The sequence below is a fragment of the Muntiacus reevesi genome, chromosome 5 (assembly GCF_963930625.1).
Source record: "Muntiacus reevesi chromosome 5, mMunRee1.1, whole genome shotgun sequence".
Taxonomy (NCBI): Eukaryota; Metazoa; Chordata; class Mammalia; order Artiodactyla; family Cervidae; genus Muntiacus; species Muntiacus reevesi.
In genome coordinates this window covers 49,635,401-49,659,768 of record NC_089253.1, presented here as the reverse complement: position 1 = coordinate 49,659,768, position 24,368 = coordinate 49,635,401, and the positions used below count along the sequence as shown (strand labels likewise).

At 37.2% G+C, this 24,368-nt stretch overlaps 1 protein-coding gene across 8 annotated transcripts in view; it reads left to right on the top strand.

Annotated features, from left to right (window-relative positions):
• Positions 1-24,368, top strand: part of LOC136168929 (RAB11-binding protein RELCH-like) — a 170,979-nt gene that overhangs the window by 69,910 nt on the left and 76,701 nt on the right. For 6 of the 8 annotated variants that reach the window (XM_065936668.1, XM_065936671.1, XM_065936672.1 and 3 more), the window contains 5 exons: positions 2,155-2,357; positions 2,458-2,549; positions 3,197-3,490; positions 8,440-8,515; positions 9,552-11,982. In XM_065936668.1, the coding sequence (XP_065792740.1) occupies positions 2,524-2,549; positions 3,197-3,490; positions 8,440-8,515; positions 9,552-9,740 (585 nt within the window). In that variant the 5' untranslated portion in view covers positions 2,155-2,357; positions 2,458-2,523 and the 3' untranslated portion in view covers positions 9,741-11,982. Of the gene's footprint in view, positions 1-2,154; positions 2,358-2,457; positions 2,550-3,196; positions 3,491-8,439; positions 8,516-9,551; positions 11,983-24,368 lie in introns of those variants that run through there. The other 2 variants (XM_065936674.1, XM_065936673.1) reach the window with 2 other exon arrangements.

The window sequence follows — 24,368 nt, the reverse complement described above, 5'->3', positions numbered from 1 at the left end:
ACTTTATTTATAATAGCTGACATTAGAGAGACAACCCAAGTATCCAAAAGCAGGCAGTTGAATAAAAAATTCTGATGTATCGTTACAGTGAAATGCTAACTCAGCAATAAAGAAAAGTGAACCTCTGAGAGATACAACAACATAGATTAGTCTGAAAATCAATAATCTGGGTGAAAGAAACCAGGCAAATGGAGTACTTGCTGTATGCTTCCACTTACATAAAATTCTAAGAAATGTAAACTTGTAACAGTGACAGAAAACAGAACAGTATTTGCCGAGGAGCAGGGCATCTGTGAGGAAAAAGGGGGAAGTATTACAAGCAGCCAGTAAAACTTTGGGGAGTGAACAGTTCATCTTTTTTTTCTTTTTTCATAGCTTTGGTGTTTAATCTTTTTTTTTTTTTTTTTCCGCTGCTTTATTTTTTTATTTTGGCTGTGCTGGGTCTTCATTGCTGTGCTGACTTTTTGCTCGTTGCAGCGAGTGGGGGCTACTCTGTAGTTGCAAAACACGGTCTCTAGGGGTGTGGGCTTCAGTAGTTGCAGAGCATGGGCTCAATGTTGCAACTCCCAGGCCTTAGATCAAACAGGCTCAGTAGCTGTGGCACACAGGTTTAGTTGCTCCAGGACATGTGGGATCTTCCCAGATCAGGGATCGAACCTGTGTCTCCTGCACTGGTAGGTGGAGTCTTTACCACTGAGCCACCAGGGAAACCCCCAAGTTCATCTTCTTGATTGCACTGATCTCTTCAGGTGTGTACTCAGATGTCAAAACTTGGCAGATTGTACATTTTAGATTAGCTTGTGGATTTAAGACTTCCCTGGTGGCTCAGACTGTAAAAGTGTCTGCCTACAAGGTGGGAGACCCAGGTTCAATCCCTGGGTTGGGAAGATCCCCTGGAGAAGGAAATGACGACCAACTCCAGTGTTCTTGTCTGGAGAATCCCATGGACGGAGGAGCCTGGTAGACTACAGCCCAGGGGGTCACAAAGAGTTGGATTTAAACTATGCGGTTTGTTATTTATTAATTATATACCGCAATAAAACTATTTTATAAACGGCAGTGCAAGTGCTCGTCATTACTTATTCTTTAACCACTAAGTGATGTTTAATGGTCATTTCAATTGACCTTAAAGCATTTCTATCCTAGAGCCCTCACTCCTTTCATGTTTAGCCTCTGCCTAAAATGTAAGACTTTACCTGATTTTATTTTTCGATCACTTATATTTGTGACCTGATTTTATCTTCATGGCTCTATTGTTACCTAAGATTATCTCTTATCTCCCTTGACTAGCCTATAATCTTCTTGAGGCTAAATGAATCTCTTGTTCATCTCTGTATCTGCATGAATAGTAACACTCAATACACACTTTTTGATAGTTTTCTTATATTTTTATCTGCATATAATCCTTGTCTTACTGTTTTTTGGTTCCCTCTTTCCCATTCTTTCCTTTACTTCCTATCTTTCCTTTCTGTGGTGCTATGTGAAATTTTCTTATTGTAAATAAACATTCTTTATTTTCAACTTCTCTCTGAATATACTTTTTTTTTTAATTTTAGAAATTTATTATTTTTTTAATTCTTTGGTTGTGATGGGTCTTTGTTGCACATGGGCTTTCTCTAATTGTGGCGAGCTGGGGTTACTCTTCACTCTGGGGTACATGTGCTTCTCATTCCTTGGTTTCTCTTGTAGCAGAACTCAGGCTCTAGGTGCATGAGTCTCAGTAGTCGCAGGTTGCAGACTCAGTCGCTGTAGCCCTCAAGTTCTAGAGCCTGCACTCAGTAGTTCCAAGGCAGGTGGAATCTTCCCGGACCAGGGACGCAACCCAGGTCCCCTGCATTGGCAGGCAGGCTCTCATCCACTGTGCCACTAGGGAAGTCCAGAATATCCTGTTTGCTGTAACAAAAACTTGTCTCTCCACTGAGGACCCTGTTTCCCTTATTTTGCAAGTATGAGGTGGGGATGCATCTCACACTCTAATCCTAGACACTTCCTGACTCCCAGGATGTTTATTCACCAGGCACATACACTTTGACATTATCACACATTTATGTTGAGTTTTCAAGATATTAGCAATAAGGATAAGATACGTCTCAAAAATGCAAGATAAAATTGCTGCATAGATTTTTTTTAATGCTACTGTTTTTTATCTTTTAGGATTTTGAACTATGGGATGATGTAGGATTAAACATTCCAAAACCTCCAGACTCACTACAGCCCTACCAAGATTTTGGAAATCATCAAGCAACTGGAAAGACCTTGTGGACATGGCCAGTGATGTAGAAGAAGGCGAATTAGAGGCTCTGACACCAGTTTTAGGCAACCTTCCTTCAACCCTTGAAACTCCTTAGACTGTAGAGGTGAGAGGTATTAATAATCAAGTCCACAAAAAGTGTTTAAGCCATGTCAAAGCAGACTATGAGATCTTGAGTTTCTGTTTTTCTCCCATTTTGATTTTAGAACTCCTTGCTAGTGCAGAAATTAGAAGATAAAATTAGTTTATTAAACAGTGAGAAATGGTCTTGGATGGAACAAATCAGAAGACTTGAAAGGTTAGTACTTAATCATCATTTCTATAAAACCTCTTAAAATTATTAAAGAAATTGACAGATTGTATAAACATATAAGATAATATTTCAGTGGTAAGCTATAATTTTTCATATCCTAATACTTCTAAATCTTACAATTGCTTATATACTTAATGTGTTCTTTTCCCCCCAAAAGTTGTTAATCACTATAATAATCATTAAATCATATATGTCTTAGAACCAAGGAGTTAGATATTTTTTACCTTCTTCAGGTTGTATCAGTAGTAATAAAGTAACTTCTTCGTGCTAGTGTTATGCATATTTTCCATTCATTATTTCATTTAATTCTTATACTCATGATGTGGGTTAGATGGAGTTTTCCACATTTCGCACATGAACAAGGCTAAGTGATAATCCAATGAATAGTTTATAAAACCATTTTTATGTTTTGTAAGAGTTTGTGGCTATATTTCTTTCTTTTTTTTTTTTTTGTGGCTATATTTGTATATGAAGCATCAATATACATGGTACAGAAAAGATTAATTAGTTGCCAAACCACTTTCTATTAATATGTTATACTTTTAAAGCATTAAACCCATTATGAGGTTTATGCTATTGCCAAAGTCTTAAAAAATACAATTCCTCACTAATAATTTCTCTTTCTTTTGCAGTGAAATGGACTTCCTCAAAAATGAACACTTTGCCAGCCCTGTAGTTTGTGACTTTGTTCAGCCTTCTTTGGATCAGTCTCCCCACAAAGACTCTGAAGACAGTGGAAAGAATTCAGTTGTAAATAGTTTGGACAAGGGAGAAAACAAGGATGTCCATCTTTCAAAATCAGATGAAGTTGATTCCACTGTTCCTAAAGAGAATTTCCCACATTCTTTCCCCAGGAGAGAAAGAGAAGGATTACCATCTTCTTCTCCATCAAGTAAAAACACAGTCCATTTTGATAAACCCAATAGGTTAGTATGTGTTCTGTGTTTTGAAATGCATCTTTCAGCTATTTAGTGCATTGTCAAACTAGAAGAGTTTCAGTTCTTATTTTGCAGATCAGATACATGAATTTTTATGTGTCTGACATGAACTTAACACATAGCAGAGTCCACATCACTGCAAAAAAATCACAAGTAAGGATTAGGTTAAATTGTGTTAAAGAGGAAGGGACCATAAATGAACTAGGTCCTATTTTAGCTAAGTACTGAAACCCATAAATAATATATATGTTCTGTGTGCTGTATTTTACCCAGTGTTTTTTTTCTTTTTTTTTTTTTTTACCTTTTCTGTGTTCTACAGTCGTTATCAGATTCAGTAGAAAGTTTTGATATTCAATAGTTGCCTTTACTAAAATGGCGATTAGTTCTTGATCTTAGTCCTTTTTCCTGTGTCTGCTTCCATTAGTAATATTGTGTCATTAATGTTACCTTAATTCGTTTAATTTTTATTGAATAGCAGTGATTGAACTTAGATGACTAAAGCAGGGTCCCTTGCCCATCATGATTATGTTTCCTAGTAGAGGAGACAAAAAGTATTTACATTATAATGTGAAAAAAAGAATATTCTCTAAGAGAGGAATATTTATTGAGATATTTTTATATATCAGGCACAATTCTAAATACTTTACATATGCTAACTTAGTTAATCCTCACACATACCTTGTGATGCATTCTGAGCCAGTCATACTTCCTCCTCCTATTAAATGGAGGAGTATTAGAGCAAGTGTTGGGATGTAATAGGAAAACATGACTAATTTGTTTTAGACTTAAAGGTACTCACTCTTAGTGAGAAGTATTTGATTTTTGTTTTTCCCAAAGCAAATTTTTTTACTCATATGCCATAACTTTGTGTGTGGTTGTGTGTGATTGAAATAGATGTGGCCCAGTCCTCAAAGTGCATTTAATCTAATATGGTTAAGATATAGTCGTAAAAATAATGCAGCGGCATTTGTAGTAGTTCTTAATGTTTAGTAGTTCCATATATTTCCTTTATAGTCCAAAGTCACTCTCAGGAGAAAGATGATTGTTAAATTTATCCAACTAACATTTTTAGCTCTTAACTGTATGTCAGGCAATGTTAATGAAGAGTATGAAGTTTAAAAGAAGAGTGTAAGTGTTAGTTGCTCAATCATGTCTAACTCTTTGGGACCCCATGCACTATAGCCTGCCAATCTTCTCGAGGTCCTTGGAATTCTCCAGGTAAGAATAATGGAGTGGGTAGCCATTCCCTTCTTTGGGGGATTTTCCCAACCCAGGGATCCAGGCCGGGTCTCCTGCATTGCAGGCAGATTCTTTACCATCTGAGCCACTAGGGAAGCCCAAATGAAGCCACTAGAGAAGCCCAAATGAAGAGTATAGTAACGGTAACCAAACATATGGTACCCTTCGGTTACAAACTTTACAGTATGAGAGAGACTGTCAGGCAATTATAATATTGTAAAAGGTGGTAATATAAGAGAAGTTCAGCTTGCTTGGGGAACACACAGTCAGGGTACCTAAGCTAGTCATCAGAGTAGGAAAGGTTTCAGGGAAGAAGTATTTTCTAACTTTATACCTGAGGAGTAAGTAGCAGTGAACCAGACAAAGAGATAAGAGGAAGTCTTCCCCCTAAGAGGGACTAACAGGAGCAGGAAGAACACTGCACTTGGGGAACTAAGAAAGATTTATGAAGATTGAAGCAAAGCATGCAAATGAGAAGAAAACAGGAGGGGAAGTTGGAGAATTAAGCTAAGACTAAGTCATATAAGCTGTGCTGACTCATTTTAGAGACTTGGAACATGATGGTATCTAAGTTTTAAAAGAAAGTAAGGAAAACCACTAGACCATTCAAGTATGACCTAAATCAAATCCCTTACGATTGTACAGTGGAAGTGACAAATAGATTTAAGGGACTAGATCTGATAGACAGAGTACCTGATGAACTATGGATGGAGGTTCGTGACATTGTACAGGAGACAGGGAGCAAGACCATCCCCAAGATAAAGATATGCAAAAAGCCAAAATGGTTATCTGAGGAGGCTTTACAAACAGCTATGAAAAGAAGAGATGTGAAAGGCAAAGGAGAAAAGGAAAGATATACCCATTTAAATGCAGAGTTCCAAAGAATAGCAAAGAGAGTTAAGAAAGCCTTCCTCAGTGATCACTGCAAAGAAATAGAGGAAAACATTAGAATGGGAAAGACTAGAGATCTCTTAAGAAAATTAGAGATACCAAGTGAAATTTTCATGCAAAGATGGACACAATAAAGGACAGGAATGGTATGGACCTAACAGAAGCAGAAGCTATTAAGAAGAGGTGGCAAGAATACACAGAAGAACTGTACAAAAACATCTTCACCACCCAGATAATCACCATGGTATGATCACTCACTTAGAGCCAGACATCCTGGAATGTGAAGTCAAGTGGGCCTTAGGAAGCATCACTATGAACAAAGCTAGTGGAGGTGATGGAATTCCAGGTAAGCTATTTCAAATCCTAAAAGATGATGCTGTGAAAGTGTTGCCCTCAATATGCTAGCAAATTTGGAAAACTCAGCAGGGCGACAGGACTGGAAAACATCAGTTTTCATTCCAATCCCAAAGAAAGGCAATGCCAAAGAATGTTCAAACTACCGCACAGTTGCACTCATCTCACATGCTAGTAAAGTAATGCTCAAAATTCTCCAAGTCAGGCTTCAGTAATACGTGGACCATAACTTCCAGATATTCAAGCTGGAATTAGAAAGGGCAGAAGAACCAGAGATCAAATTGCCAACATCCAATGGATCAAGGAAAATGCAAGAGTTCCAGAAAAACATCTATTTCTGCTTTATTGACTATGACAAAGCCTTCGACTGTGGATCACAATAAACCATGGAAAATTCTGAAAGAAATGGGACTATCAGATCACCTGACCTGCCTCTTGAGAAATCTGTATGTAGGTCAAGAAGCAACAGTTAGAACTGGACATGGAACAACAGACTGGTTCCAAATAGGAAAAGGAGTACATCAAGGCTGTATATTTAACTTCTGCTTATTTAACTTCTATGCAGAGTATATCATGAGAAATGCTGGGCTGGAAGAAGCACAAGCTGGAATCAAGATTGCCGGGAGAAATATCAGTAACCTCAGATATGCAGATGACACCACCCTTATGGCAGAAAGTGAAGAAGAACTAAAGGGCCTCTTGATGAAAGTGAAAGAGGAGAGTGAAAAAGTTGGCTTAAAGCTCAACATTCAAAAAACTAAGATCATGGCATCTGGTGCCATCACTTCGTGGCAAATAGATGGGGAAACAGTGGGATCAGTGGCAAACTTTATTTTGGGGGGCTCCAAATCACTGCAGATGGTGACTGGAGCCACGAAATTAGAAGACGCTTACTCCTTGGAAGGAAAGTTATGAACAACCTAGATAGCACATTTAAAAACAGAGACATTACTTTGCCAACAAAGGTCCATCTAGTCAAGGCTATAGTTTTTCCAGCAGTCGTGTATGGATGTAAGAGTTAGACTATAAAGAAAGCTGAGTGCCGAGGAATTGATGCTTTTGGACTGTGGTATTGGAGAAGACTCTCGAGAGTCCCTTGGACTGCAAGAAGATCTGATCAGTCTTGAGTGTTCATTGGAAGGACTGATGTTGAAGCTGAAACTCCAATACGTAGGCCACCTGATGCGAAGAACTGACTCATTGGAGAAGAGCCTGATGCTGGGAAAGATTGAAGGCGGGAGGAGAAGGGGACGACAGAGGATGAGATGGTTGGATGGCATTACTGACTCAATGGACATGAGTTTGAGTAAACTCCCGGAGTTGGTGATGGACAGGGAAGCCTGGTGTGCTGCAGTCCATGGGGTCGCAAAGAGTTGGACACGACTGAGTGACTGAACTGAACTGAACTGAAGTTTTAGAAAGAGTCCTCTAGAGAAGTGGTAATTAGAAGGTAGCAAGAACGGAGACTCATGGGATATCTTTTGGAAGAGTCCAAGAAAGAAATGGTGGAATTTTCTGTATTAGAAAGATGTAGATAGATTTATAAGATAGTTAGAAGGTAAAAATTGATTGGATTAGGAGCTTAAAACTAAGGGAAGGATTAAGACTTTCTGGCTTGGGCAGTTAGATGTCTTGTAGCTCTCTCCGCTGAAAGAATAGGGGAGGGGGGATGTAATGAGCAAACAGGGCTTCAGCTTTGGCACACTGACTCCAAAATCAGATGCTACTGGGGGCCGCTTTGTGGTGTATACTAAGTAACCTCTGTTATGTAACCTTAGATGTTACCCCTTTTCTTCATAGATTAAGCACATGAAGTAACAACTCATAGGTACTATGAATACTATTACATAGAGACCAGTGTTATTTTACAAATATAAATGTTTTAGCTTTCTTTATTAAACATAAATAGGCTAATATTTTCAATTACAAAAAATCCTTTAAAATGTATGTGAATGTTGAATGAGTCTCTCCTTCATTTATTTTTAATTTTTAATTCTATTGTGTGGGTTTCTGACATTAAGGGTTATCATTATCATGATATAGATTTGCAGAACTTCTCAGCAACATAACAGGTTAGCCTTCGCAGCCACTCTTTACCTTTCTGGGACCTTAGAGAATTCGGGAAGGAAAAAAAAAATCCTCATTTCAGGTTTTGCAAACACTTTCTATAGTCATTGACCTGCCATACAGCTTCAGGTTTAATCCAATAACATTTTTAAGACATTCATTCACATAATATCAAGCTCTTTTAAGATCAGCAGCTATTGCTATTCCTTTTTCCCTGTATGATTCTCCAGTGAAGTGACCTTAAATCTTCTGTAGCTGAGAAATTCAAACATTTGTGGGGTAGGATTTATGCGATGATGGGAATTATAACCTGCAACTTACCTTCTCCTTAAACGCCATTTTAACTCTTTGGTATTGTCCCGTTTTCATTCAGTGTTTTTTTCTAGGAAGTTGTCTTCTGCTTTCCATCAAGCACTACTCTCTTTCTGTCGAATGTCAGCAGATAGTTGTTTAGGATCAGAGGTAAGTTATACCAGATTCTTGCAACTTTCTTAAAACATTCCATTTTTCTTGTTAGCATTTTACCCCCAAAATAATTGTAACACAACTCTGTTTCAAGTACAAATGTGTTATTTAAACTAACAAACACTCTTAAGAAAAAGTTGCAAAGTTTTCAGCTTTTCAGGAAAGTAGTTGATTATTTTTATCTTTAAATTAAAGCTCTGTTTAGTATGAAAGTGACTCTTTACAGTCTAGTTTTAATTTCTTATGTCTACCAACCTACAATTATATGCCTCTCTATGGTGTAATTTAGAAAACCAAGTCAGGCATATACATTATTTATAACTTCAGTTATTTTTAGATTACTCCATTTTTAATTCTGTAGGATTGATTGTCTTTGATTGCAATTTATTGGCTCTCGGATTTCTTTTCAAGTCCTTTGTAACAGTTGTTGCAGGCTTATCTTAAAAGGGTGTTTTTTTTTTTTCTCCTTTCTTGATATTTCTCCCTTTCTATTAATACCTTTCTTGTGGTTGATTCCACTTCACCTCTCCTGGGCTTCCATCCCACAGTGTCGTTAAGAATCTGAAAGAGCTAGAGAATGGTTTGGATGCAGTCTGGCAGTTCTCATTGTAAGACTGGAGTAACCCCCATGGACTTCCCCTTGCATGTGTTTTCATTATGCAAACTACTCTTTCACCTTAGCCAAAGATGGTGACTTTGTGGGTACCTTTCCCCCCAAAACAAAGATTAAAAACCATCGAAGCTGCCCCAGTCTTGTGTTATTGCTCTTTGTTCCCAGAACTGAAGTCTAGTAAGCCTCCCTGTCTGCTCCCTTGCTTCTTACTAGTGTTTTAAATCCATTTCTGGTCTACAAAAATGTTTGTCCTGTTTGGAATCTCAGGTGGTGGTTGTTTTTGTTTTCCTCCTCATCATAAATTGTCCTTTTGAATATGTGTTTGAAACAGAAGTGACAGGGTCCAAATCATAGCCTTGAAATCCTGCCACACACCGGAGGCCTCCAGTGTCGTCTTTGATTAACCCTGTGGTCTTCTAGGTGTCTCCGACTGCAGACAGTGAGATGAGCATCATGCTAATGCTGAGGCGCTGCCTGCTGCACATCATCCCTAACGTGCTCTTGGCCAAGAGAGAGGTGAGACCCAGAGAAGTACTGTCATCCCCTAGATCATCACGTTGTCCATTTTTCGTCATTTTGAAGTTTAGTGTTATATTTTTATTTTGTTAAAGTCTACTACTTGCAATCATATTCTTACTTTTGTGCATGCATCTCTGCTCCTAGAGAATGGTTTTACACCTCTGTCAGGTGAGTTCAGTAAAACTGCATGGTATTCATGTTTTCCAATTTTGCTTAAAGTGTCATTAGCTTCTACAACACTATTACTATATGTCCATTTCTGTGCCATGAACACTGTCTGTTCTCTACATTACCAGTTAACTAATTTATTTGATCTGTCTCTTGATATGATATGTGTGACTTGCCTACAGAAATAGACAGTCTTGGGATTCAACATTAATAGGGACTAATAATATAACTCTTTTCTTAAGTGTACTTGTAGTTACCTCTTATTAATGTTAATTTTATTGTATTTGTTTGGCAGTAGTTAGACTTGTCTTAGAAAGAATAGGATAGTTATAATATTGTCTACAATAACTTTTGAGAGTATCTTTTTCATTTTTCTTGTAGCTAACCTGTTATTGACAGATGCTTTAAATGTCTAAAATAGAGTAGCAGATTTATTTTGGTACCCATTGCCTATGTTATAAGCCACAAATACTATAGAAAGTATTTTTTAGAGTTATATTTTGCCATTAAAAGATTAAGGGAAAATTATCTCTAATCTCATTTAAATAATGAATGATTTATTTGCAAACTGGTTTATTTCTTTGAATTATTCAATTTATGAAATCAATTTGCACTTCACAGATTTTTTAAATTGATTCAGAATATTATCGAACGTGTCCTACAAGTTTTCTTTTGTTATCCTCTTAATATTTATCACTGGTTTTAATCATTATTCATGGGACCTACAGTATGACAGGTACACAATGCATTGGCAAAACCCATATAAGAGCTTATCCTTAATTATCTGTTTAGCACAAAAAATTTATACTAATCCTCAAGAAAATGTATATGTAAAGCTTTAATAATTTTTATACGTATAGGTACTTTTAATTTAAAAATGGTAAACATGACTGTTTTCTTACTTATGGTTTTATTTTACCTAAAATTTAAGAATAGTTGTGAGATATTAAGAAGTATGAAAATTTTCTGTCTTGAAGGATCAGTGTCCACTTTCAGATTGGCCTGGCAGGATTGTGTTTGAGCTTCTTTTTTCCTTTTTCAGCTTATAACATAATCTGTGCAATACATTAATGTTTGCATCCCTTTTACTATGTTTCCTTAAGATAGTCTTTAAAATAGCATAGAAATCTAATTGCTATGAGATGCAGTTTAAGCTTTTTTTTAACTTTTATTTTCCCTTTTTTAATCATAAAAAACTCTACCACTAAAATCTGATTGTCCTGCTTGAAGTCTTTATAAATTTGCAGTGTCAGTAATCAGATATATTATATATGTAAATATAAAGTGAAAGAGGAGAGTGAAAAAGTTAGCTTAAAGCTCAACATTCAGAAAACTAAGATCATGGCATCTGGTCTCATCACTTCATGAGAAATAGATGGGGAAACAGTGGAAACAGTGTCAGACTTTATTTTGGGGGGCTCCAAAATCACTGCAGATGGTGATTGCAGCCATGAAATTAAAAGATGCTTACTCCTTGGAAGAAAAGTTATGACCAATCTAGACAGCATATTAAAAAGCAGAGATGTTACCTTGCCAACAAAGGTCCATCTAGTCAAGGCTATGGTTTTTTCCAGTGGTCATGTATGGATGTGAGTGAGAGTTGAACTATAAAGAAAGCTGAGCACTGAAAATCTGATGCTTTTGGACTGTGGTGTTGGAGAAGACTCTTGAAAGTCCCTTGGCCTGCAAGGAGATCCAGTCACTCCATCCTAAAGGAGATCAGTCCTGGGTGTTCATTGGAAGGACTGATGCTGAAGCTGAAACTCCAGTACTTTGGCCACCTCATGCGAAGAGTTGACTCATTAGAAAAGACCCTGATGTTGGGTGGGATTGGGGACAAGAGAAGAAGGGCACGACAGAGGATGAGATGGCTGGATGGCATCACCAACTCGATGGACATGAGTTTGAGTAAACTTCAGGAGTTGGTGATGGACAAGGAGGCCTGGCGTGCTGTGATTCGTGGGGTCGCAAAGATTATTTGTATCGTATTTTGTTTTACCAGAAAATTTACCATTTCTAATATACCAGAGTTGTATTCCCTCAAAATTAAATTGGTAAATAATGAGGTTTATCTTGCCTTTCTTTGAAACTAATCCCAGGGCATTAGAAGCACAAAACTTTTATTTGAGTTTATCCTTTGATATTGGATTACTTGTATCTCATGTTTTACCCTAGTTCCATAAATTTACATTTTTTAAAAGATCTTATGATTTAAGGATTAATTTTTTTTCTTATTTCTCAAGTTTTTTGTGTTCTTTTATCAGTGTAAGCCTTTTTATTGGTATGTGAATGCAATTAAAATGTCCATTTATATGATTGATCATAGCAATATCCTAGATAATTTACAAAATAAAACATTAAAAACAGAGCGTAAGGTTTGATTAAATAATGTATATTCACGGTTTAGCATCTTTTGAATATGAAAAGAGGTGTACAATAAAAGCTTTTCTTCCCTTGTCCCTGAGCTATCATCTCACATGTAGTAAATTTTAGTAAATCCTTTGCCCATTTTTTAAGTGGATTGTTTGTCTTTGAATTGTAAGAGTTCTTACAATTCTGGATATCAAATTCTGACCTCATATCTGATTTGCAAGTATTTTCTTCCATCCTGTAGTTGATGTTGTCCTTAAATGGACAGATGTTTTTCATTTCTGGGAAATCTGATTTCTCTATTTTTTTCTTTTGTTGCTTATGTTTTTGGTATCCATCTAAGAATCCATTGCCAAAGCTGAAGTCAGAAAGATTTACCCCTATGTTTTCTTCTAATAGTTTTCTACCTTTAGCTCTTATATTTAGGTGATTGATCCATGTTTTTGTTTGGTTTTTTGTTAATATATGGAGTGAGGCAGGAGTTCAGAACTGTATTCTTTTCATGTAGTTACCCAGGTGTCCCAGCACCATTTGTTGAAGAGACAGTTGTTTCTTTGTTGAATGGTCATGGCACCTTTGTCAAAAATCAGTTTGATGTAGATGTTTGGATTCATTTGTATACTTTCAGTTCTGTACCATGGGTCTTTATCTTTATGGCTGTTCCACTCTATTTTGATTACTGTAGCTTTACAGTAAGTTTTCAAATTAGGAAGTATGAATCTTCCAGATTTGTTCTCTTTTTCAGTATCATTTAGCCATTTAGGGCCCCTTTTGGTTCCACATGATGGGATGCTCAGTTTTGGTCTCTGCCATAAAAGTCATTTGAATTTTGATAGGAATTGCACTGAATCTGTGGATCACTTTGAGGAATACTGACATTCAAACAGCATTAACTCTTGTAGTTTATGAACAAGAAATTCTTTATAGGGTTTGCACACAGAATGTGTTAAGAATTGTTCCTCCTTTTCTGTACTTTCAAAGAATTGAGTAGGACCAGTATTAATAATTCCTTAAATGTGTTTTAGAATTCACAAGCAAAGTCATCTGATCCTAGAGGTTTTTAAATTATTGATTCAATCTATTTGCCTGTTATAGGTCTGTTTTGATTTTCTGTTTCTTCTTGTGTCAGTTTTCGTCATTTATGTGATCCTAGGAATTAGTTCACTTATTATCTAACTTGTTGGTGGGCCATTGTTGATGGTATTCATTTATAATCCTTTTAATATTTTTGAGTTTGTTACTAATGTCCTCTCCTTTATTTCTGATTCCAGTTGTTTGCGTCTTCTCTATTTTTCTCTTAGTCAGTCAAAGTAAAAGATTGTCAATTGTATTGATCCTTTCAAAGAGCCAACTTCTGATGTTGTTGATTCTGGTGGGTTTTTTTTTTTCCAGTTCTAAGACTTACCTCTGCTGTAATCTTTTTTATTTTCTTCTTTCTGCTGTCCTTTAGTTTAGTTTCCTTTTTGTGGCAAGGTTGTTGAATTGGAATCTCGTTTTTTTTTTTTTTTAATGTAGGTGATTATGGCTATAAATTTCCCTCTGTGTTCTGCTTATGCTGCATCTCACATATTTTGGTATGTTCTGTTTTTCATTTATCTCAAAGTATTTTAATTTCCTAGTGATTCCTTTGACCCACTGGTTGTTTTAGAGTGTGTTGTGTAAAATGTGTATCATTAAAGCTATAAAAGGAAAAAAAGATAAAGGAGAGCACCAGTTCCCTAAAAATCTTAAAAATTAGCTAATAACTCTAAAGACTTGATCATCTTCTAAGAAACCAAGCTTTACTCTTTTACATTACCATTTCTGGTTGCTTTATGGTAAATTTTTAACTCAAGAGTAATAATATAATTTATAATTGTATGAGTGTAATGTCGTAGTACAAGTATAGTAAAGTAAATAGTAAGTTGCGTAAGCTTGGTCCACCTTCTTCACTCATGTTGTGCTTGTGTGTATCTTGTAATTTTCAGAGCAAATCACATGCTCTTTAGCAGTATCAGAGTTTAAAAGTCACTTAAGTATTTTAGTTAGGCTTCATAAAGGCTGAGACCTGGGAATTATAGATATTAATAATTCTAAGAATAGGTATTTTAGCTGCCCTTGAAGTATAAAACTTTTCCAGAGGTGAGTAATCTTGCCTTTTCCATATATAAGTCTTTGTAATGTTTTTTTTTCTTTGTATGTTACTACCAACATCATGACAAATTTCAACTGAAAATCCAAATCAAAGGGTGTATACTTATCAGTATTTGAATTTAAGCTGTAATTCATTATTGCTTATTTCCTAGGCAAAAGACTAGATGAACAAAATTTAGTAACAGCCATCTAAAATTTTTTGAAGCTTAGGTTATAGGAAATATTTTAAGTGGAATAATGAAGACAAGTGGTGACCTATAATTAATTGGACTGTTATCATCTTTCTAGAATTGTAGAATTTTGCTTCCTGACCTGAAAAACATTTCCTCATTGGCATGTGATCTAAGTGCAATACTTCCTTTTGTATTTTAGATTCCTTTCAGATCTTGGAGTCATTATCATATCAACATTCCCATACTTTTTAAAATTTTAAATTGCGCCTGGTCTCATTTCCTACTTCATATATTTTCCCTTTAACATCTGATCACTCACATTGTTTTAAATCCTATTTAGGTACTATTTTTCTTCTGTTTTTGTAGTCTGAACACATAGTAACCTTTAAAGACTGAGAAAGTCAAGTAAAAGTATTCATTAAATCAAATGTAATCATCTCTGAAGACATTTAATACCTTGAAAATGATTTCTTTATTATCATTAGAACTTATTTTGTTTTATTTGTCAAAGTGAAAGAAAAATACTGGAAGCCTTTACTGTTTAATTCTGTACAAAGTTTCATAGGAAGGGTGGGAGGTCCTTCACGTGGAGGGAACTAGTATTGTCAAAATGGCAGAAACCATTTGCTTCAAAACCAGGTGAAGCAAAACTCATTTACTTGAGTAAAGTGCAGATTACTGTCTTTTAGAGTAATGAATTGTAAAGGCCTTAGAAATATCTTTCCTAGTGTCCATGGTAAGAAACTGCTGGAATACCTTCTGTAATTGGATTACTACACTGATTTCCTCTCTAAAGATCAGTAGGAGATCAGTTTTATATTTCACTTCAGTACACGTTAACTGATAAAGCATGTTTGAAAATATCTAAAATTTCTGTTGCTTTGAAATATGGACTCAGTAATGTTTTTATGCAGGGTAGGCAAGGGATTCCTTTTGGATATCATGTTTATCAAAGCTTTATTATTTTGCCATGGTTATTATTCAAAGACGTTTTTAAAACCACTGTCACATTTTCTTCTGAAAATCTAGACACCAGTTTTAAAATATTTTATGTAGAATTATAAGGAAACTATTTTAAACACTAGATTTCTTCAGTTGGAGATGATTATACCAATGGGAGAATATTGATTCAAATCTATACATTTATGCGTAGCATTGACCCTTCCTTGAACAGTGCACAGATTATGTGTGCTGACCACGACACAGTTCAGTATCCAAGTATAATTTTACATTCAGCCAATCACAGATCCGTGTAGTAATGTAGTACATATTTATGGGGTAAAATCTGCTTATAAGTGGGCTTCCCTGGTAGCTCAGCTGGTAAAGAATCCGCCTGCAATGAAGGAGACCCTGGTTCAATTCCTAGGTCGGGAAGATCCCCTGAAGAAAGGATGGGCTATGCACTCCAGTATTCTTGGGCTTTCCTGGTGGCTCAGACCATAAAGAATCCACCTGCAATGCAGGAGACCTGGGTTTGATCCCTGGGTTGGGAAGATCTCTTGGAGGAGAGCATGGCAACCCACTCCAGGATTCTTACCTGGAGAATCCCCGTGGACAAGGGAGCCTGGCGGGCTATAGTCTATGGGGTTGCAAAGAGTCAGACACGACTGAGTGACTAAGCACACACACACTTCATATAAGTGGACCCACAGCACAGTTCAAACCTGTGTTGTTCAAGGGTCAGCTGTAGTGTGAAAATCCTAAATAGGGTCTTGTGGATAGACTAGTATGTCAGAGGCTTGAAAACGGAAGTAAGATAGGCAGCACAGCAGATAACGTACTTACAGAATTCATTATTTGAAGAGTGGTATAACTAGAAGTTGTAATTAAATGAATGACAGAGGAAGAAGAAATTAGGATATTTGAAGTTGGTTATAACTTAGCAATTAAAGTCCTGATGGCTCTGTCACAAACAGACTAAAGCTTCCACTCTTTCCTACCATCACCTTCTGGACCTCTTCTCAGCTCAGTGATGCTCAGGAAGAGGAAGCCATCTGGCACACTTTGTAACTGCCACAGCCATCAAGGTGCCAGGATGTCCCCGTTCTCCTTGGCGTAGAGTATCAACCAAAGTGTATTGGCACTGACTTCCCACATTTGCTATTTTAGCCAGCAAGAAATAAAAACAGATGGCAGTGTAAATTATTACTAACTGTGATTGAGAAAAGTGAAAGAATATTTCTCTAAAGTCCTAAATTCACAGAATTTTAGAGTTCAAGGAGACAAAGACTGACAGTTTTTTTTTTTCCCTTTTCCTATGTGTCAGTTTGGATTGGTTGGTAATGGCTCCTGTGTTGAGAAGGGTTTTGAGGCCAGCTTTGATCTCAGAAAGGAAAATTAACAATCTTATTAGCAATAGATAAGAAAATGATAAAACATATGTATTTTTGATTTCTGTACTCAGCTTAATTCCTGTATGTTTCAGTTGAGGAAACAAAAACTCAGAGAGGTTCATGGTTTTCACTGGGTTCTTTGGTACTTAAGGAGTTTTGAGACAGGAGCTCTAAGAAGATGTGGTGCATATACACAATGGAATACTACTGAGCCATCAAAAGAATGAAATGATGCCATTTGCATCAATTTGATGGACCTGCAGATGATCATAGAAGTGAAGTCAGTCGACAGAGAAAGACAAATATCTTATGACACTGCTAATATGTAGACTCTAAAAAAGTGATACACATGAACTTATTCACAAAATAGAAACTGATACACACATTTTCAAAGCAAACTTATGATTACCCAATGGGACAAGTGAAGGGAAGGATAAATTAGGAGGTTGAGATTAATACACAGATGCTACTATATGTAACATAATCAACAAGGACCTACTCTATAGCACAGGGAACTCTCCACAATATTCTGTAATAACTTATAAGGGAAAAGAATCTGAGAAGAATAGATCTATGAATACATATAACTCAATCACTTTGTTGTATACCTGAAACTAATACCATATTGTAAATCAACGATTCTCCAGTATAAAATAAACATTAAATTAAAAAAGAACTCATACAACTTAATAGCAAACAAAATAAATCTCGTTTTTAAAAGGGCAGAAATCTAAATAGACATTCTTTCAAAGAAGATATACAAATGATCAACAGGCACATGAAAAGATGCTCAACATTTTAATCACTAGAGAAATGCAAATCCAAACTGCAATGCAGTATCACTGACCACATGCTATCATCAAAAAGCTCAGAAATAAGATGCTGGGGAGTATGTGGAGAAGAAGGAATCTTTAGACGTTGTTGGTGGGAAGGTAGAATGGTACAGCCAGTATGCAAAACAGTATGGAGGGTCTTCAAAACACAAAAACTAAAATGACCTCATGATCCAGCAGTTTCACTCCTAGGTATACATATCTGAAGAAAAGAAAAACACTAATTCAAAAATATACATGGACTCCAATATTTGTACCTCATTATTTACAATAGCCAAGATATGCAAGCAATCTAAAGGCCCAGCAGCATATGAGTTGATTAAAATAAATTAGAAACACACACACTCACACACAATGGAATAGCACTCACCTACAGAAAAGAGTGAAAATTTGCCATTTGTAAAACATGGATGGATCTGGAGAATATTATGCTTAGTGAAATAAATCAGAAAAATACAAATACTTACTGTATGTTATCATTTATTTCTGGACTCTAGAAAAGAAAACAGTAAAATCCCTGGTGATCTAGTGGTTAGGACTCCACACACGCACTGCAGGGGGCCTGGGTTTGCTCCCTCCTTGGGGAACTAGAATCCTGCAAGCTATGTGGCAGGGACTAAATAAATAAATAAATAAAAATAAAAACTGAAACACTAAGTAATATAACAGAAACATACTCACGGATATAAGGAACAAACACGTAGTTGCTAGTGGTGAGGAGTAGAGAGACAAGATGGGTTAAAGGATTAAGAGACACAAACTTCTATGTATAAAATAAATAAGCTCTGTGTTATCAGGAGTTTTCACATGTACGTTTTAAACTTAAACAAGGCACAGTTCTAAAAATGGGGTTTTTTTTAATTGATGCTAAGGCAAGAGTAAAAGTACCTTTTTAAAATAAATTGCAGTTTTCCAACGGTTCAAAGGCATCAGTTCCTCAGGCCATCCCTAAATGAATGTGTGAGCAACTGTTAACATAATTTTACGAAAGTGGTCTGTTTGAAATTTCTGTCTACTCTAGATTGAAATTTGGTAATTTCTGTTGTTCAGAGAACTATTCATGTAGCCTATCATGTCAAATTTCTAGATATGAAATTGCTCAGTATCTTTACATAATTCTGCTTTACACAGGTTTTCTAGTTTTATTCATAATACACTAATTTTTTTATTCGCTTCACAGGGTTCATTTATTTCCGTATAGAAAAATAATAGTTTCCTTTTCCAAAACCCAGCATTTAGTTGTACCAATGAAGCACAGTATGTACTTTCCAATTAGTAATTTTAGGTTTTCCATGTTTAATTCATCCTTCATTTCCAATGTGTAAACTTTTCACTTCTATTCCTAGGTTTAACGATTGTTCTGTGTAACTTCAATCTTGCTAAATAAATAAACAATTCAAGTTTTTATTGGAAAAACAAAGCGAAGCACAGCTGCCATAAAGGAAAAAGGACACCAATGAGGTTACAGTAAGTGACAGATGTGATAATATATTTTCAACATAGATAAGACAGATAAAAATCAGTGACATATAAAAAATACCGCAAATAGCAGTGGGTCCTCATTTAGCACCTGCACTGCCCATGCATGGAGCCCTCCTGGGAAAGCGGCAAGTGGGGGCTCCTCTGTTCCTGTACTGAAAAAGGGCAAGGCCCTCAGGAGTCATTCATATGCTGAAATCTTAACCTCTCTTGTGATGGTATTAGGAGGTGGGGCCGGTGGATGTGATTAAGTCAGAGGCAGAGCTCTCATGGAAGAAGAGTGCTCTTGCAAAACAGGCCTGGGAGAGCCCCTCGCCTCTTCTGACAGGTCCCAGTGCCCTGAAAACAGTCCTCCTATGGACCAGAAGGTGGTTCCTCACTAGTCATGGAATCTGCATTCACCTTGATCTTGGACTTCTCAGCACCTATAACTGTTAAGAAGTCAATTTCTGCTGTTCATATGCTACTAGGTCTGTGGTATTTTTTACAGCAGCCCAGATGGAATAAAACAGCCTCTGATTCAGGCAGCCAGTGTCTGATTTGAATTTCTATGGATATAACTAAGCAAAGGAACAGGGTGAAGGCAGGGAGTGAGGGATGCTTTATTTTAACTGGAGTGATAAGTGACATCTTTGTGTTGGGAGGAACATGAAGGAAATGATCCTTAAGAAGAATTCTAAAGGTTCTTCTCCATAGGCCCTGGAATGCATTTGAGAAAATTAAAAATCCTTTCCTGATTGAAAACCAAAATAACACTTAACATAAATGGCAACAAGTAGAAATTTTTAGCTCTATCACATGAAGAAAACCAACAACAAAAAACATATTTATATACATATCAAACCCTACAAACCAACAAGGATCGAGTATCAGCAAAACAAGCCTTTATGGCACCATGAAGGAGGGTCAGTAGAGACTACAATGGGAGGATTAGACCTCAAGTGCTTCATGAAATAGAATCATTTGACTACCTTACAAAAGAAATCGCTATAAATCTGTTAAGGTCCTAAAAGACACTATTGGAATCATCAATGAATAAGACACTATGAAACACATCCATAATGGAGAGCAGTATGGAGGTTCCTCAAACCTCACCCTATAGTAATGGGCTGTGGGATATTAAAGACAACTGGAGACTTTATCACAGAGCAGGGAAGGCAGACCAAGGGAGACCCAACAGTAGACCAGTCACCAGTCACAATGGAGCAGGGACACAAGGGAAAATCAACTTCAGATGCCAAAGGAAACATCACAGAAACGGTCTGTAGGTTTCTCATTCTAATCACTCAAGAATAAGAGCAAAATAAGAAAATTTTCAGATGAAGACATTTTCAGTCTACGAGCATTTGCCTCTCTCAGGCTCTCACTGAGAGTGAGGAAGGATGTAGTTTGAGCGAGTCCCAGGAGGAAGGAGTGCAGTGAGACGTGGGGGCCGGAGATGGGCAGATGCAGGTCTAAGTCAGATAGTCACAGACTGTGTGAAACCACACCCATGGATCAGTAGTGATAATGATCATGAGAAATTAGAAGCATTAACTTCTGCGGCCCAGTGCTGCGTCTTGGCCACCTGCCACTCTACCAGGGTTTAGGAAGCCAGAGCTGAAGTTGTGAGCATGGGTGTGTGTGTGTGTATATATATATATATATATGGATATACATATATATGTAATCATTTATGTCAATTCATATCATTAGAATTGTACAATATACACAAGTGGGATTTTTCGTGGAATGCAAGAATGCTTCATCATAGTAAAATGCATTGGTATAAGGCACCACATCAGAGAAGGAAATGGCAAAACACTTCAGAGTTCATGCCTAGAGAATCCTGTGGACAGAGGAGCCTGGTGGCCTGCTGTCCATGGGGGTCGGACAGAGTTGGACACGACTGAAGCGCCTAGCAAGCAAGCAAGCAATGCACCACATTCAGATAACGCAGGGAAAAACCATGATCTCAATTAATGCAGAGAGAGCAATTTAAAGACTTCAAAATCTTTTCATGATTAAAAAAATAAAACTTGACAAATAACACTTGAAGGAAACAACCACCATAAATTTAAAGTCCCTGATGGCTCAGCAGTAAAGAATCTGCCTGCAAAGCAGGAGATGCAAGAGACAGAGGTCCGATCCCTGGATCAGGAAGATCCCCTAGAGGACGAAATATCAACCTACTCCAGTATTCTTGACTAGAGAGTCCCATGGACAGAGGAGCCTGGTGGGCTACAGTGCAAAATGTCGTGAAGAGTTGGACACAACTGACTACACACAGACAAGTAAAATTCACAGCCAACATCACAGCCAGTGATGAAGACTGAAATTTTTTCCTTTGAGACTAGGAAACACATAAGAATGCTAGGTTTTGCCACTTCTATGCAACACAGCACTGAAAGTCTTAGCCATAACAGTCAGGAAAGATAGACATACAGACAGACAGATAAATCAGTGACATTTCAATCTGAAAAGAGGTAGAATTATCTATGTCCACCCAGGACATGATCTCAAATGTAGAAATCCTAAGTATGCCACAAAAAATAATGTTATAAAAAAATTAATTCAGCAAAGTAACAAGGACATTCACCAAAGTCAATGCTGAAAATCAGTGGCATTTCTGTACACTAATGATCAAAGTGAAAAGCAAATTAAGAAAACAGTTTTGCTTACAATTGTTTCAGAAAGAATAAACTACTTAGTGATTAACGTAACAAAAAAAGTGAAGACTTGCACAGTGAAATGTCAAACTTTGTGAAGACATTAAATGACACAAATCCTGTTTTCATGCATTGGAAGACTTATTGCTAAGATCTCAATACTAACCATTGCAATTTACAATTCCAATGCAATCCTGATCAAAACTCCACCCTAAACCCAATGCCTATCCTAAAACACTTTGCAACTAATATACCCCAAAATAGCCAAACAATCACAAGAAGAAAATGTAATATGGGAGAATACCGCTACTGATTTCAAAACTTACTGCAAAGCTATAATAATCAAAACAGTTTGGTACTGGCATGGGTCACAGCCTTGTAGTGATGAAGGGGTTTTCACAACTCAGTGAAGCCATCAGCCATGGTATAGAGTCACCCAAGATGGATGGGTCATAATGAAGAGTGCTGACAAGAAATGGTCCACTAGGGGATGAAATGGCAATCAACCTCAGTATTCTTGTCTGGAGAACACCATAAACAGTAAAAAAAAGAAAAAAAGGCTAAAAGATACAACATTGCAAGATGAGCCCCCCAGGTCAGAAGGCATTCAGTATGCTAAACTGAGGAAGAGTGGAGGGCAACTACTAACAGCTCCAGAGAGAAAGAAGTGGCTGGGCCAAAGCAGAAATGATGCTCAGTTGTGAATGTGTCTGGTGGTGAAAGTAAAGTCGCATGCAGTAAAGAACAGTATTGCATAGGAACCTGAAATGTTAGGTTCATGAATCAAGGTAAATTGGATGTCGTCAAGCAGAAGATGGCAAGAGTGAATATCGACATCTTAGGAATCAGTGAACTAAAATGAATTGGAATGGGTGAATTTAATTCAGATGACCATTAGAATCCCTTAGAAGAAATGGAGTGGGCAAGAATCCCTTAGAAGAAATGGAGTAGGCCTTGTAGTCAACAAAAGAGTCCAAAATGCAGCACTTGGGTGCAGTCTCAAAAACGGCACAATGATCTCTGTTCGTTTCCAAGGCAAACCATTCAATATCACAGTAATCCTAGTCTATGCCCCAAACACTGCTTCCAAAGATGTTGAAGTTGACCGGTTCTATGAAGACCTACAAGACCTGCTAGAACTAACACCAAAAAAAAAAAAAAAAAAAGGAAAGGAAAAGAGGTCCTTTTCATCAAAAACGATTGGAATGCAAAAGGAGGAAGTCAAGAGATACCCAGAATAATAGGCAAGTTTGGGCTTGTAGTGCAAAATGAAGCAAGGACAAGACTAACAGAGTTTTGTCAAGAGAACATGCTGGTCATAGAAAACACCCTTTAACAACAACACAAGACATGACTCTATCCATGGACATCAGCAGGTGGTCAATATGAAAATCAGATTGATTATATTCTTTGCAGTCAAAGACGGAGAAGCTCTACATAGTCAGCAAAAACAAGACAGGGAGCTGACTGTGGCTCAGATCATGAGCTCCTATTGCAAAACTCAGGCTTAAATTGAAGAAAGTAGAGAAAACCACTAGACCATTCAGATATGACCTACAACCAAATCCCTTACAATTATACAGTGGAAGTGACAAACATTTAAGGGATTAGATCTCATAAACAGAGTGCCACCCAAAGATTCACATCAGAAAGAAGGGGCAACACGACGGAAAAATATATCTAACACATTACATATATTATAAAATGATATTTTTCATAGACAGATATTTATAGATGAATGAAGAAAGGAGGGGAAAGAAGTGGACAGAGATAGGCCATTTAGATATGGACTTTAAACCTTTGCAATGTGTCACAAGTGAAAACTTCGAGTCACTGGCTCACCTTGCATTTTTACTTGTCCTGGATTTTTACTTCTCCCAAAACATGTTGTGTGTGTGTGTGTGTGTGTGTGTGTGTGTGTGTGTGTGTGTGTGTGTGTGTGTGTGTGTGTGTGTGTGTGTGTGTGTGTGTGTGTGTGTGTGTTGCTCAGTCATGTCCGACTCTTTGTGACCTCATGGGCTGTAGCCCACCAAGCTCCCTGTCCACGGAATTCTCCAGGCAGGAATACTGGAGTCCATTGCCATTTCCTGATGAAGACTAACTAGGAAAGGGCCCCTTTTAAACGGGGCAGTGTGTTTGTCATTCGCAGAGAAACACAGAGGCAGATGGGTAGATGCAGGTCTAAGTCAGACAGTGCCCTCTGGTGGCTCTCTGGGGCTCTGTGGTTCCTTGTGCAGAAACAGTCTGAATGTTTCATTCTAAACGACCTGCCTGCAATGCAGGCGACCCAGCTTTAATCCCTGGGATGGGAAGATCCCCTGGAGAAGGAAATGGCAACCTACAGGAGAATTCCATGGACAGAGGAGCCTGTTGAGTTACAGTCCATGAGGTCGCAAAGAGTCGGACATGTTTGAGCTACTAGCACACAAACTATCACTCAGGAATAAAAACGAATTAAGAATACTTTCAGATGAAAAAGACTATAAGTGTTTGCCTCTCTTAGGCTCTCACTGAGAATGAGGAAGGGTGTATTTAAGGAAGAAGTGAGTGAATCTCAGAAGGAAGGAGTAGAGGGTGAGAA